This window comes from Apostichopus japonicus, chromosome 11 (assembly GCF_037975245.1).
Source record: "Apostichopus japonicus isolate 1M-3 chromosome 11, ASM3797524v1, whole genome shotgun sequence".
NCBI classification, from domain to species: Eukaryota; Metazoa; Echinodermata; class Holothuroidea; order Aspidochirotida; family Stichopodidae; genus Apostichopus; species Apostichopus japonicus.
In genome coordinates this window covers 2,837,993-2,855,028 of record NC_092571.1, presented here as the reverse complement: position 1 = coordinate 2,855,028, position 17,036 = coordinate 2,837,993, and the positions used below count along the sequence as shown (strand labels likewise).

The 17,036-nt window shown below is 38.4% G+C and overlaps 1 protein-coding gene across 7 annotated transcripts in view; it reads left to right on the top strand.

Annotated features, from left to right (window-relative positions):
• Positions 1–17,036, top strand: part of LOC139975840 (pleckstrin homology domain-containing family G member 5-like) — a 157,228-nt gene that overhangs the window by 55,927 nt on the left and 84,265 nt on the right. The window contains exon 1 of one of the 7 annotated variants that reach the window (XM_071984074.1): positions 7,814–9,180. The exons of 5 other annotated variants lie outside the window; for them this stretch is intronic. In XM_071984074.1, coding sequence (XP_071840175.1) covers positions 9,174–9,180 — 7 coding nt within the window. In that variant the 5' untranslated portion in view covers positions 7,814–9,173. Of the gene's footprint in view, positions 1–7,813; positions 9,181–9,642; positions 9,797–17,036 lie in introns of those variants that run through there. One more of the 7 variants, XM_071984072.1, reaches the window with a different exon arrangement.

The following is a 17,036-nucleotide window of genomic DNA, read 5'->3' as shown; positions in this document are numbered from 1 at the left end:
TTTTATTATTCCTGATCTTACAATCTAGCTGAAAAAAATTAAAGCAGCTCTGAGACTAATTCAAGACTTTTAATTCTGCTCTCAGATCATTCGTTAATAAATGAATTACAAGTTTCTCAAGGACAAAATGTTGCTTTCATACATTAATATCCCTTCATGGTTTACACTCTGGTGTCTTTCTATGATGATGTTTAAAGCTAATTTTGCCCCATTTCTTCTACTAGCTACTTCTTCTGTACAGTAGCATCAATATGTATCTGGGCAATTCCATGATGGAGGGGACATGGCCTAAAAATAAGAAGTGTCAGTTTTCAACCTGCTATCAGTCTAATGTTGTAGTATACATATCTAAGTTTGTGGAATAGGTAAGCAATTTTTCTCCAACACTCAAATTTTGAATACATGGCTCAATTAATCAAGAAGGATGAGAGCTCAAAATAATCCTGAAAATTCATCATACATTCCATTCCATCCTATATGATACTCATCAGATAGTATTTAGTAGTTTTATTATGTGTTACTATAGATACTCCTGTTGACTGTGTTATGACAGAAAAACATTTCAAAATTTCTTCATGACAACTTCAGAACAGACATTTTTCAGGCTTCAATCACTGATGTAACGTGAGTAACCGAAAAAACAACTTTTTCTCTATGTGACATTTCTGTAACAAGTGGACATCTGATAAGCATAATTTCGTTAGTACACATAGTCCCAAGTGTGGAAACAAGATCACTAATGAGGAGAGACCCATCATGTGTGAGTGATAGATCACTGAAATCTGTAACGTGAGTAACCGTGTAACGTGAGTAACCAATGTGTAACGTGAGTAACCAAGCTTACACACTGAGACAATGCAGAAAATGCCTATTATTGTCTTGTAAATAATTGCTCGATAAGAGAGGGCAGTGGGGGTTAGGGCTAGGGTTAGAACAACACCTGGAGAGTACTTTCCCATCACCCATGAAGAAGATTCAGCAAGAAGCTCGGAGGGTGGCCACTAGATGACAAGTTGCCTCCTCCTGCATATTTCAACCTGGAGCACAAAGGGCTGGATCCACTTCCTTCAATTCTACCAAGGCCCTGATCCAAATAGACTTCTCTGAGAACTACACATGTGTATCTCAAGATGAAATCCAGACTGCCCACTGGAACCAATGACAGGTGAGCCTGTTCACAGTAGCAGTGTGGCACTCCGGTTCCCTCCATTCCAGTGTTGTTGCATCAGACAGCCTGGTCCACTCCAAGGATACAGTTGTGGCATATGTGGACAAAGTCCTTGATGGCCTAACCCAAGCTTTGAAGTCTGTATCTGTGTGGTCGGGTGGTCCGGCTTCACAATTTAAGAACAGATTCCTCGCTGCTGCTATTACCCACCTTCAAGAAAAGCACAATCTCAAAATTCTGTGGATGGGATTGGTGGAGCAGTGAAGCGTTGTGCATGGAGCAAATCTCGGAAGTCAAATCTCGGAAGGCATTACCAATGCAAAAAAGCAACGTAGCAGCAACCACTGGGTTGCCCAAGGTGGACACCCATACTGATGCCGCAAGCTGAAATTGAGGCGAGAAATAGCCAACTCGGTCTGAAATCTGTATTTGAGAATGCCAAGCAAATCCTTGGAATGGCCAGTAAACATCACTTGCAGGTACAGAACAAGGATGTCATCACCTTCACCATTACAGATGATGGCAACAGCTCTGCTGAAAGGAATACCCCACAGAAAAATGCAACCTGCTCAGGGAGTGGCAATGCTGGTATAGAACTCGGTATAGACTGGTATGCCGTTGAATACGAAGCGGTATTTTACCCCCCTTGTAATAGAAGCAAAGGGGGACCAGAACGACGTACAAGTGTCAGTGATGCAGCAGCTGGGCCCAATTAAAAATGGCTAAACCCAAGGCACAAGATAGTCTATCTCAGGGAGAAACTCATTACCAAACTTGATGCACCAACCTTGGCCAATAACCGTGGGCACTTCAAATTTTCTGTCGCCTTTTGAAGACTGAACGAATCAGCTCTCTTCCAAAGCCCCTTCCAAACATTACTCAATGTTCAATTGATATGTTAACAATTTCCTATTAGTTCATGGGTTTTGTTCAGTTGGCCTGTTACTTCCCCAGATAGATTTAGTTCCCTTAGTATTATATTCTGGGTAAATTCTAGTTTGACACACTGCTAGTCCTCAAATAAAACTTAGTTACAATGTTTAGAATTTGTTGCCGATTTGTGAAGATATGATTCATGCATTATCTCAAAAAGACATGGTATATCTCATTTAGATTGTGATATTATTGAATTACACTGGAGAAGATGTTCAAAATGTCAATTCCACTGATATATGGGTGTTTCCTAGTCATTATCCAGCAGCAAGTTCCTCACGGACTCTGATTCCCTATGTATTGTAAAGGTGGACAAACTGTAACGTGAGTAACCGTAACGTGAGTAACCGGTGAATGCCTCATTTTCACCAAGACAGGAAACCAGATGTGATTTTGATTGTGTTCAGTATTTTTATCATCACCTAAGGTCCAAAAAACATGTATCCATTTTCTTTAAATATATCCAGTATGAGGACACTTTTTGAGTGAAGTTAATTTTTGGCGTCGGGGTGATTTTCAAATGTAACGTGAGTAACCGACACTTTCATGTACCTATCTCCTACAAGAAACAAGATAATCAAATTGTGTTTTCGCCAATGTTGAGGTAAATTAGTTACCCTATCAATGCATAGAGAGCAGTCATTCAAATTAATGATTGGTGAAGCTATCAAACCATTTGTGAGCGAAAGTCTTCAAAAATGTAACGTGAGTAACCGTGGAATTGCCCATCTATATAGTACAGGTATGTGCGTGTACTTAATTTGTTAATGTTTGTGTACCTGTAATGATGCTGGACAGAGTTGTCCTTTCTGTTTATTATTCCTCTTGGCTTTGTGTTTGTCTGTTCACTGTACAGTATGAAACAAATGAAGCTAGGCGGACGATATTTGTTACTTTATCTCATAAAATAAGGTACATTCTTCTCCTGCAGCTTGGCAAAACCATCAACAACCCATGTGTAATCTTTATGTTTTCTTTTCTGTATATAAAATGTTATTATTCTTGTTTTTCTTTGTAAGGGGCAAGACTCGAAAAGATATCTTACTTTTGGTCCTGCTGCCTCAGTGCTATGTGACTATATATTAACAATTGTAATTGTATATTGTGTATGATGTATCGTGTATTGTGTATGATGTATTGTGCATTCTATATAGTGTAATGTGTATTGTATATTGTGTGTGTGTAATTCAATAGAAGAAATAAACGAAACAAACCACCACCAATCTTACTGACAGTCACATTATGTAGAGCCTTTCCTGCTTCTGAGGCTTCTTAAAACAAATATAATGTACAAGAGAGGTAATTGATGTATAGCGCCACCATTTTGCATAAGTCTTCTGCTATGCACACATTGTGATATACTGTATGTAAACAGAACTTTGTTGTAAGTATTCAACTTTGTACAGTGTGACGGAATAATAAGCGAGGTATTAAATACTTTATTGTGTGGTAATGGTCAACATGTGTGTAAACATGAGTAGAGTGCATGACCGTTGTCTTGGATGTGAAAAAGTCCAGTCTCCAGGAAGAATCCTGACTGCTAGTCAAAGTTGTGACATGCTAATAAAAAGAAGGATCACACTGTATTTGAAAGAAGGCAAACACACTATAGATGGTCTGACATATTTACTTTGCTCCTCATGTACCTGTCTCCTCACAGGGTTCTTTGGGTGGTAGAATGAGATTGGAGGTCATTGGCCGGGGGGGGGGTCCAGTCATGGAGGGGCGGGCATGCAGTGTGAAAATGTTACCAGTTCACTCTAGACACGATTGAACTACAGTGCTGAGGTTGTGAAGAGACAGGTAAGCTCGTCACTTGTAAATATCCAAACCCAGTAAGTTTTAGATATTAAGCTGCAGTGTACGCTTGGGTTTCGACTTTAGATCATTCTGGTGAGAACCATGTGATGTGCATCTGCTGGATAATCCCTCCATATAACCGATCGATGTGGTTATGGTTGTCAGTGCAGAAATGTTTGTGCCCCAATAGTTTCATGTAATGTTTTGTTGTTTGACTTAGAAAACTTTTAAGTTTGATTCCATTTTTTTCATTATTTCTGATCTTCATGTGCATGTTTAGTGCAATTGGACAAAAAAAGGAGCTGACTTAGTTTTCAGTTACCCTGTCTCTCCTACAGTCATCAAGTATGTTTCCAACAGACTTTGGAAACTTAACACAACATGCAGAGTACTGCAGTGTCAAAGTACTGCAGTGCAAATTGATTTGTTAAATGTGTTTGGTACTTTTAAGATTTTGTGAATTATGTCTATATAGATAATGTTTGGCAATTTAATTAATGATATCCATTGTGCTTAGCACCTAGAGGAATAGGTAGATCAGGAAATAGGAGTCAGTGACATTAGATAGGGTCACATAGGGTCAGATAGGGGGGTGGGGCAATGAAGAATGTTACCAGTTGTTAGGCTAGGTAAAGGTGTGCATAGGTAAAGGAGACAAGTATTGTGTTGGGGATTTAATATTTCATGAAACTAACTTAGGATATTGATTGCTATAAATTTCTGCGGTGTATGATGTACTGATATGGCTATAGCAATATTGAATTTTCAGATTGAATTGGCATTGGCTACAAACAGTATCATCTAACTAAAGTTTGCATTCAATCCTCTCGATGCTTTCCCCTCCCCCTCAGGCCCCCCCCCAATGGTAAAAATACAACAACAAAAATCTCTTAAAAAACTAGAAGTTAAGTGCCTTCACTAAATTATTACTGAAGATTATGAAGTGTAGAAATTATGGTTTGTTTTGGCTTAAATTGGTTAAATTATACCGAACAGTGTTTGTTGGAAATATATTCAGATATGTATTCATATATGAATATAAAGATAATGTATACCGCACCTGTACACCGCTGTAATATTTCAACATGTTACGTAGTGAATATAGTAGTAACAGATGAAATTAAAGAATCAGTCTGTACATTAAGCAAGGTATTATTGTGCAATACCAACTGATTTACCTTGCATCACGCGATACTATAAACTATCTTCCATAATTGAAGACAAAATCAAATGATACAAAAAAAACAATTTAGTCATCCATGTAATCCATATCTTTAGTATTTAACAAATGTTTGTAATAAAATAACAAAGGAATAAAACTGCTGACATCAGTTGATGTCTATATAATGTACAGTAACAGTGTTACTATAAACAAAAGATGATGAACAATTTATATTGTATTGACATACTTGTACTGAGTGAGATATTATTCTGTATGTACAGTTATGATATACAGTAGTTGGTGGTCTTGTTACAATTTTACTCCTCTCTTACCTGTCTCCGGTCTACTTATGCACTTTCCACATTTACCTAACCTTCTCTCTGGTAATGTTTCTGCACTGCGCCCTCAATCCTGCACCCAACACTCGGCCCCTTTAATCCTCCTGAATTTACCATTCATGGAGGGACCGCTAGAGACCTCTATTTTTCCCTGGGAGTTTTCTTTCCTGATGTATTGTACCTTTTATTGGATCAGAAATCAACTCTGAACCAGTCTAGAAGTTGTAAAACAAAATTGAGAGAAAAAGGGGAATAAAAAACAGAATGAGTGGATGGGAAATTAGAAAAAACCAAGACTCTAGATAATTTTACTGCAAATGTTCTGTCTTAATTCATGCCAAAGAAAACCTAATTGTTGTATCGCCAACATTCGTTTTTTGAATGATTTTCACATTAGTCGAGTAGTTGGAGTGCATCAAAAGTATGACAAACTGCCTCTGAAAGTGGATGGGGAGGAGGGGGGGAGGGGTGCAGAATTGCCCATCGCAATTGAAAGTTCAAATATTTAAAAACCCAACACATGGATGCACAGCTTTGCTGACTGCACAGAGGCATTTTAAATTGTGTTACGTTATATGTGAGACTCGGCACTGAACATTTCGGGGTTAATTTTTAACTGAAATCGAATCTCTGGGAAAGTTTGATTCAAATTTTGGTAAACGTGCCTTAAAATTAATTTGGAGGTATTGCTGATGAACATCAATTATCATCATAGATATTGTTTTTTCCATGGCACTGTAGCACCCTTAGGCAGTTCAAAGACACCCACCAAAAACCCCTACCCCTACACCAAATTGAATTTTTTGTACCTGGTCTTACATCTTGGCAGTGGTGTGCAGTGGGTAGACTTTTGTTTTAAGTACCCCCCTCCCCCTCAAGAACAAGCAATATATTGTGTACTATAGGAGAGATGTGTAAGTTTGGTGAATAGAACACCAGCTTTGGGCAGGAAAACTCTTCTTATCATAGGTCTTACCACTATTTTTTGTATCATTTCAATATCTCCAAAGTGATGGCGGATGATACCAATTTATCATTTTACCTATCGGGGTGGGGGAGGTGGGCGGGGGGGGTGTATTGAGTTACAAGGCAATCTGATTTTGATTTTAAAAAAACAAACTGGTCTTGGTCAGAGGGATGGTCTGCAATGCCGACTTTGGTCGTCCAAACAGAAATTTGGCCCTTCCGGAATACTGAAAAATTGTCCGTAGTTGTCTTTGGTATTTGACCAATTTACTTTGTTTGTTATCTGACTGTTTTGTAAACACAAATCATTTACTGTCTGTCCTTGAACATATGCAAGTAACTTTCATCCCCGGCAAATAAATACCTGACATAGATTCATAGGCGTAGGAGCCTAATTTGATTTGGGGGGGGGGCTGTAACAGCTTGCCCGAAAAATATAACCAAAATTTTTCTCGCGTTCAACGTGTCAATGTGCATATCATATAGGCAATTCATCAGTTATTACATCACATGCCAATAGCATACAATCATTTTCCATGTTATAACACTTCCATATTGGTTACAGTTATTGGGGAAGTCGTTACAATAATAATAATAATATAAGTTTAAACATTGAAAAACACATTGCAAATTATTCTTCTTTCAGAGGTGCCCGAAAAATTTGCAGCATATTGCCCGAATTTTCACAAAAAATTTTTGGTTGGGGGAGGCTGCAGCCTCCCAGCCCCCTGCCTCCTATGCCTATGCATAGATTTGATGTCTGTCTGCAACCAGAACAAGCCTATTTATCAGTGAACTGAGCCTTAACACTACCGTTACAGAGCTGTCCATCAATCGATTGTGGTCACCACTTTACTGATGAAAATTGAAAAATACGAGGAGAAAAACCGACAACGAAATATAAAACCTACAAAACAAGATAGAAAACGAAAAAGAAAAAAAAAATACCTGAGCCGAAATTTGTATTCCTATTATTCATCCAAACAGTAATTGTTTATGTCTTCTATTCAAGAACACACAAAAACAGCTTTTAAGGTAGTCTCAAGTTTACCCCAATGGAACGAGTTACATCCTGCAGGCAATCACCACTTCCTATTGTGCATCATAGTTCAGTCTCAAGTAGTTAGTTGTATGGAATTTCCTTTTTTTATTGATCCACCCTTTTTTTTCTGAATAGAGGCAACCTTATTACTACTCATACCTTTGTAATTTACCAATCATAATGTTTGGAGTTTGCCCTTAACTGTGTTTCCATTGTTTGATCCTTCTCTCGTCCCAATCGAGCTACAGTGTGTGTGGGTGTGTGTGTGTACGAGTTTTGAGTTCCTTGTATGTTTATATAGAGATTTATATAGTATATATACATATATATATACATACATACACATATAGATATATCCATAATGCACCTCATTGCCTAGGGTATTATTCATTAACACTTTCCTTCACTTTAAGTGCCTGTACTCATTCCATTCAAGAAGATCGGGAAGAACGAAAAATCTCCCTGGGGCTACTTGATATTGTTTGTGTGTAGTAGTTTCCCTACAGGATAAAATTCATAAGGCTCTACGGTCAACGACAAAAAGTTTATTAGTCATAATACGGAGCCACTGATCATTGGCTGGAAATTGCCAGTAGTGAATGGGTTAGCTGCGGCTGCTATGTCTGTAGTAGTAGTAATACCTGGAATTTTAAGAAAACAGAATTGGAAGGATAGGAAGTGTGATAGCGGCAGGCTTGCTTTGTAGTAGGTACTTGATTGCAGCTGTAGTGTTGGCTATTACAAGATAATCGCCGGGACGATATTACGTAACCGTGTGGAAACAGAAACAGAAGGTGACAACTATTGTATATACATATCTCTATCGTGTGGGATTACGAGCACGTATCTGCAACTAGCAAGGAAACATCCATCAACATCTTATTGCACTTTTGAAGATCAAATCAGTTGCCAGCAAAAAGTGAAATTTGATTTCCTTTGTTGTTCTGTGAAATTGAGACAGCCTTGCAAATCAGGTGATCGCCACGTAGAGGTCTAAGTTACTTGTAGGGAATGCTTTTGGGAAATATATATACATATTTATATATATATATGCCAGTGAATGAGACACTGGTTTCACACTCAGCACTTTGTTGTTTTCAAAGGAATATTTCAGGAAGTATTTTTGTGTATCATTGTTTGATGCGAGCCAGTGGAGTGACAAAAAAAAATATGGGGCTTGTATACATAGTATAACGTCATAGTAGGTAACCAAAAGAGCTGGAAATTATTTGGCTTTTAGATATCACTACGTGCTACCTGTAAACAGTGAGTGTTTGCATTTACCAGAACACCCATGGGGATCAGTTTTGGACTTTTGAAAGAGAGAAAAAAAAAAAATTATGATGGGACTTTCTGAAAGGGCAAATGTGTGAAGAGAAGGAAGTATTCATTGTTTTTATTTGAAACTTGAGCTGTATTGTTTTAAAGCCATTGACATTTGTGAATAAATTTCACATCATCCTCTGATAGAAGTTTTGGGTTCTCTTCAGATTCTTTCGGGAGAAAAACAACTGACATTCGCGTGATATTATATATCAGAAGGGTCTTGTGAAGTAGACAAGCTATAAAGACAAAAAAGAAAAGAAAAGAAAGAATCGTTAAATTTCATCTGAGAATTAAGTTATAATATTTGTATTTGATGGACTGTTTGCAAAAAAACAACACAAATATAGGACAGAAAGGAGGCTACAAGAGGAAGTCGCCGAGAATCCCGTTGATAGCGAGACCAAGTAGGCGCCTCTAGGGTCAATCATAACAGGAAAAATGTTCAGTAAGTAAACAGGACCTTTATTTTTTTTTCTTGATTATTAATTGTGCATTTTGGTCTCTTTCACTTTAGCATCCTTCCTGGATTAATTATGTCAGTTGATATTTAGAGTGATGTACATAGATCTAATGCACAACTTCCCTCAAAAGGTACTATCCACAATGAATGGGTCATTATTTGCAGTCAGATCATATATACCTTTTTGTGCCAAAAGTTGTTTTATTCATAACAGGAAAGTTCTTTGAAGGGGAAAAATATCCCCTGTAGATCTGGAGACTGTACGTTGTTTGAATTATTTGTAGTCTTTAAAAGTATCGTTATTTATTTGAGTTGCACAAACACTTCCGTCTGACAGGGGAACCGGAAAATCGTTCACCCGAGCACACACCTCGTGGTTTGATTTCAGTTTTTGCATGGCACCCGTTAGCAGTGGGGTAAGTGTATGGGAAAGAGACGTTATTCTAAATGAGAGGATAGATTTGTTTACAGCACATTTTTATTTACATACTCGATGTGCTATGTCTCACTCGTATTAAATATCCAGTGATGTTCGGTAAAGCTAATCAACGAAACAGCTGCTGTTTGATTGGTTACTCTCCTCTCAGTCCTCAGACTTGCGGTAAGTCGAAAGTATTTCGGTACTTTTTACTAGAATTAGTGAAGGGCTGGATAGATCTAGACCCGATTTTCAGTGAAATTTGTTGAAGTTCATTTTGAGTGTGAGGATGTTTATGATGTCCATCTACTGTCAGTATGTATAAAGTAACAGAGTGCAAATGATAGGATAGGCACATGTACTGCGGGATAGGCACATGTACTGCGAGATAGGCACACTGCAGTACTGGTGGTAAGTCTGTAGATCATACTGTGTACAGGGAATAAATTATCTATGCTGTATGGCATCACAAAATGCTGTGCAAAATGGGCAAACTGCTGTGTACACAAGTACAGAGATGCATAGCAGTTTATACTGTACGACATAGGAACCATACTAATGTTGTTTAAGTTCATAGCCTTCAAAGCTGCTATGCAAAATTAGAGCACCAACAGTATTAACAATAATTCCCTGACCAGTGTAAAGGCCTGTACGGCAAGAGTTTTGGAGATCAAATTTACCATGACTTTATATTCGGCAAGTGTTCATGTTTAAACGCATCTGTAATGTCTAGGTACTTGTTGCTTGCTTTGAATGGCTCTAGAAATATGTAGTAATTGTACATTAAGTACAGTATATATATGTATACATACAAAGTGTAGTTAATGTGCAGAAGGTAGTTCCCCTCCCCCAGTCCCCCCCAGTCAAGGAGCAATACTGTACGGTAGTCGGGGGGGTCACTTGTACGTGGCAACGGTTTTGTAACCTGCAAAGGTCAGTAAGAAAACAATGTCACTTGTGCCTTGCCAGTAAACAGACTGAAATGTGAAATAATGAAACAACGGTTACATCCATTAATGTTGGTTATATGTATATAATTGGATAGAACCAACCAGTGATGTTCAAGTGTGATGAATGTGATGCACCTGTAGAATAATAAACTTACTCATATTGCTAATTAATTTTGCAAGAGTTCCATGATGAGTAACATATGAAAGGTAGTCATAGATCCAAGGGCAGGGTCATGCTGGGGGAGGGGAAGGTCGGAGGAGGGAGAGGAGTGTACACCCCATTTTCAACATCACACACACATAATTTTAAGTAGTTATTATAGCACAACCATGCATGTAAAGCATATTATAGACCTATTTTGAAGCCTAAATAGTCAGTTGCCTCAGAATGCACATTTTCAGTCTCAAATTTTGAATTGTTGGAGGGGTGAGGGCAGGAGGGAGGGGGGTGGTAGAGGCTCCAGACTTACTGCGCCATTATACAGTTCATGTAACTTAACCTGTACTTTGGACAATAAACTCAGGGATCTTTAAGTTGTTTGTTTATGGTTTCCTTTAGTGTTTGCACGGGTTATCCGGGTACCCGCCCGACGCGATACTACCCGGTTCCTAATTTATTACCCGAATCCTACGTAGTGTGATTGAAAAAAAAAAAAAAATTGGCAAATCGACGGTTAGGCAGATTTCCCATAGACTTGAGTGTGGTGTTAGGCTACCATGTGGTCGAAGATAACAGCAATTACGAAGGTACCCACCCGACCCGATACTACCCGGTTCTTAATTTATTACCCGAATCCTACGCAAAGTGTGAATTTTTTTGGCAAACCCATGGTTAGGCAGATTTCCCATTGACTTAGTGTGGTGTTAGGCTACCATGTGGTCGAAGTTAACAGCAATAACGAAAGTATTCCATGGATATCTTATAACTGCGTCACAATTTCAGTGGTATAGGCTAGATTTCCCCCATTGACTTAGTGTGGTGTTAGGCAACCATGTGGTCGAACGTAACAGCAATTATGAAAATATCCATGGATATCTTATAACTGCGTCACAATTTCAGCGAATAAACAGATGGTTAGGCCTAGCTAGATTTCTCATTGACTTAGTGTGGTGTTAGGCTACCATGTGGAAGAAACTATTATTTATTAACTCGTTTATTTCATGGAAGGAAAGGCTGACAAGGAATTTTACGAGATGTTTACGGATTATAGACGGGATCACAAAAAAAATAATAATCGCAAGTGGCTGTTTACTAATTGTTTATTCCAAATGCGATCAAATTGCGCGAATCGCGCAATCTCACGGCTAATGCGAATCCTGGGCCTGCATAATAGATAGTAGTAGTAACAAATGTTTACGAGCTAAATTGGATATTTATATGGTGTGATCAATAGACGTGGAGAGCAAGCATATGCAGCGACGGCAGTGCGATGTTCGTAGTAATGTTAATTATATGAAGTTATTAACAAGTTAATGAAAGAAACAATAGCAAATAGAAATTATTGAGGAAGGTTTTATACCTTATCTTACATCTACGTTTTTGAACATGAAAACATTGTCAGTAGAGAATATGATTCATTTATAATAGCATCCAATATGTCATTTCTTGAAAATCGTGATACACGAGGGTAAACAATTTTTCCGGGTACCCGGATACCCGACGGATAACGGCTCTCGGGTACCCGGTTCCCGATTTTTGGACCCGTGTAAACACTAGTTTCCTTCCTGACAACTTTCGATTCAGAACTTTGTGGATTAACAGACTTACATACTTGGCTGTTATTACAATATATTTCGACCTGAATGTCAACTTTTGATTTTGGGTGTGCTGTGTATATGATGGGTGGTGGTAAGGGGGGAGGGGGGTATGGGGGGGGAGTGGGACAGAATTAGGTTGATAGTGGGATACATGGAAAGGGAACTTAGAAAACAAAAGCCAGAGCTTTCAAGGTGCTTATGACTTCCTAGTACCAGGGAGCATGCAACTAATGATAGCTCCCTGTTAGTACTTCCACAAGGGCTTGGCTAATAGATCTGCACCAATCCCCAAATCGAGAAACCTACAGTACGTGGGCTATTGCAGGAGGTCTCATTTAGTACAGTATATAGTGTCCCTCTTCCCATCCCTGTCCTTAACAACACTCTTCCCCCTATAACCTTTAGTATGTGTTGGTTTTAATAGTAATTCACTGAATCTAACACATGTGTGCCTGTGACTCACAGGTCTATGACTGAAATTCACACTTGGAAGCATGTTTGCATGGGGGACACTATGACAATTTCAAAGTGACACAACTGTTTTGCCAAATGTACCTGGAACAGCCTATATGCAAAGTGATCTTTGAAGAGGGAATGTTTGTGACACAACTGTTCTATAAAATGAAGGACAGTACGGTACCATCCAGATTGGCATAATATTGGGACCCTCCTTTTTCTAAATGATTTTTGCCGGCTTGAGGCTACATTTTGGCATACATACAACAGGTGATTTCAAATTTTGCTCTCAATATAAATTTGGAAAAGTTAATACAGTTGGTCAGCCTTTCTTGAAATGTAAGTGTAAGTCTTATTTATATTAATTAGTAGTTTAATTAGTGGCACTACAATAGGAAGTTTCTCTGCATAATAGTTCTTACTCTGGGGACAGTTTCTTGGATCAACAGAAATGAGTATTCATGACTTTCAAATCAGCAAAACAGTTCTAACGCCATAATTTGTGAACAATTTTCTTTTGGGGTTCTACCCCATTTGTTGAATGCTCAATTATTCATAGACCAGACAGTTTAGGACAGTGCGTGACAGACGATGTGATTCACATTAGTGGTTATGAATGGAGCTTGATAATAAACAGTTTATGTCACCGTTAGTGACTAACCATGTGCAAGAGGGAGTGGGGAGGTCCCAAAACAATAGCAAGGCGTTCACCAACTTTCTGTGGTTTATAATATCATACTATCCCAGAGTCGTTGATGCATTCACGATACCTGTATTAAGTCAGCTATCGGACAATTCTTACATATGACAGGGTTAACGTAATGTCTAAAGATACTGTACTTTGTTAATGACGTGCTCTGTTTATTCAGGGCGTTCAATTCCCAACACTGTTCTTTTTTTTTTTAAAGTATAGTGAGAGGTTCTGGTCTGTTTTGTTGATGCAATTAGCTATTAATATATCCGGACGGTATAGTTGACATTTTGATATTGTTCCTCTGTGGCCTGTATCCTACTGTAGCTAGCTAATTTACTTCCTTATGAATCGGTATGGTAACTTGATGTTTACCAGGTCAAAAGGATAAAAATCAAATTTAGCTCAGATAATTTGTAGGTTATGTAATTAAATTACATATGGTACTTGACATGAGCAAAAAAAAATGTGGGTCATTTTCATATCGTTTTTGTCTGGTTTACATCCTTTCAAAATGGAGTTAGCATTGTCTGCAGGTCAGAATATTCTCTGTGGCCAATAAGAGATTAACCGTCATGAAAAAGATGCTAAATTTGTAGAGTCGTCTCCTCGTCTGTCTCAAGTACAGTACAGTGAGTAGAAGAGCATCCCTGAGTTTGGGAAAGCAAACACTTCAGATGTCATTTAGTGGCAAGTGTAGAGACATGTTAAGTGGCATCTGCTTTAATGTGACATAAAGATTGAAGAGGAAATAGTTGGGTGCATGGGATGGGGATGACAGAAGAGGAGGTTCAGGAAAGGAGGGAGAAGGGACAGGAAGGGGGACAGGAGTAGGGATGGGACATTGCATGCTGTATGGCTACTCCAAATTCTGCATAGGGGAGGGAGGGGGGAGGGGGAGGGGGGTATTACTGATACCATTGTTAGATCGAGCAAAGACATTGCGAGGCTAACTGAAATGTTCCTAGCTTGTTAGGAGGTTCAAAATAACAGAAACATAATCAGTAGATTTAAAGTCTTTCTGACAGCATCACTAATAATTTTACTGACTTGACAAGAAATATCAGCAACATAAGCTATATGTACAGTACAGTACGTATATTAATTAGGAAATTAGCCATTTTGCCTTTATACATTTTAATTAAGACTGGTACTATACTGTACGTGAGTTGAACACTAGAAGTTATAATTGCATAAATTTCTAGTTATTGAAGAAGAGATATTTGGAAGTTACGTATTGAGAAGAGCTGGAAGTTGTAAAACTAAATTGTTTTTAGCACCTACCTTAACTTGTGTATTCTAAAGTACTTTTCATTTGTTCAGAGAAACCATACTTATAAGTTGAAAGTAGGTCTATGACCAAGTACATCTGCATGGAATCTTTATCTACAGTTTGTTGTGTTTGCATGGTTGTGACCACTTTCATGTAATCGGTATTTACATATTGTGTGCCGATATGACAGCGCCCTCTGTGGACAGGCTGGAGAGCCACATTATTCTCGCTTGATTTAATTTGTTCCCATCTCCCACCATCGACACATTAGTCTGGCATCTTGTCTTAGTACAGTTGTTCACAATGTTCACGTTTGAGTGTGGTACTGTAGCTAGCCTACCAAATGCCTGCTTCTATAAAGACAGTTTGATAATTAGTTTTTGCTGATTCGCTTGAATTACTTTCACAGTGTTGGCTAACTATGTATGCTCTACGTGCTCTAGCCAAGATGATCAGCCAGTAAAAGCAATGTGTACTTCTGCAGTATGTTTCCCTTCATTCTTATTTCCTGTAGTGTTTGTGGAAAAGCAAATTTCCCGTCCGTCTGTACTTTAACTACAGGTTGCCAAAAGGGACAACTTATTGATTTCCCTTAAAAAAAAATCAGCTCTTTGAAGATGTCTGACAACAAAGGTCAAATGTAGGTTAATCACACAATTTGGCCTGAATGTTAACTGCAGTGGAAGGAATGTGGAGACGAATAGTAGCGACCGTTGCCACATTATGCAATTGATACAGGACAAATTACACGAACTGAAGCACATTAAAAGAATCTGTGATAACCCCCCTATATGTCTACATGAGATAAAGAACTCAGATGCTGTATAATTAGTGCATGCTCTCACGTTTTGTAGGAAGTTTATGGAGCACAAAATTGTTCTAAATTTCTGTCATTTGAAGCGAGTCTTTTAATATGAGAATGTGGTGGAGATTGTGGGCCATTTCATGCTTCTTCTGTGCAATTGGTCATAGGAGGATAGAGTTAATGTCATTTAACAGTATACATACATGTGTGCTATTTAATATGCTGAATAACAAATACAGTTGGTCATTCATGCTTCTGTAGACTTGGTCACACGAGGATAGAGATTCTTGAGGTATCACAACATTTTGATTGGCTTTTGATGATGATTGATGCCTTGAAATATAACATTGCATCCATCCTCCCACACTTCATTTCTTGCACTGTATTCTACTGTACATACGTCAGCCAAAAAATGCACAGTATTCTGTGAAGGCAAGCAGATTTGGATGAGAACCCAGTAGACCAAAATAAGCAGATTTGAAGAATACTTTTGATCAGGTTAAAATTGTGATCAAAATTGTAATGAGAATGCACGCATTATACTCAGGATCAGATCCCATAATCATGAGGATCAAGAATCCTGACTCTTACTAAGTTCTTTCTTTGGTTAAATTGCCCCCGTTAACTTCTGCTTGAACACCGACCGGCGCAAATCTCATTTAAAGCTGATACACTATTGAACTATATTATACTTCATTTGTAACCTTTCGCTCATTCTTGATAGCCTAAGTTTTGGTTCCAAATTGATCCACCACCTACTATATTTGCAATATGTGCCCCCCCCCCCTCCCGTCCAGAGTCAGGTTGATTATACCTCCCTGAGGATAAACAAGATCCTGATGCCCCTTACATTCTCAAATGTGAACAAGGCCTAACTGGACTGAGTAAGATCATGAATTGTACACTAAGGTTGCTATGATTTACAGGAACTAAATGTCTGCTAGGACAAGATGTTTTAATAGTACTTTAGTTATTCATGTTATGTGGTATGTGTCTGAGGCACCATGTGTTACTGTTATGGGCTATTTACTTCGCTCCTAGCTTACCTATCTCCTCACAACCTTAGCACCCCATTTTACCGTGTCCTGTATGCCCTGGTAATCTTTGAACACTGTGCACCCTCAACGACTGGCTCCTCCTGTCGTTGCCCTTCCTACTCATTCTACCATCCAAAGTGTTTACACATACGTTTTCGTAATGGATTTAATATCTTATGGAAATTGCCCGGATACATTGGCTTTTTACCTTCTATACATCCTTTTGGATTTCAGAACGTTCTACAGTCTTTTACAGCCCCTGATAAGTATCCTTTTCTTACAAAGGGAGGGAGTTTGGGGCTGTTTTTAGTGTAACTGTTATGGCCTGTTGACCTATGCAATCAAACTACATTGTAATTAATTTGTTCTGTCGAGGCACGGTCTTCATTAATACTACATCTGTACTATATAGTACTATTAATACTATACATCTCTAGATACTACATCGTGTGT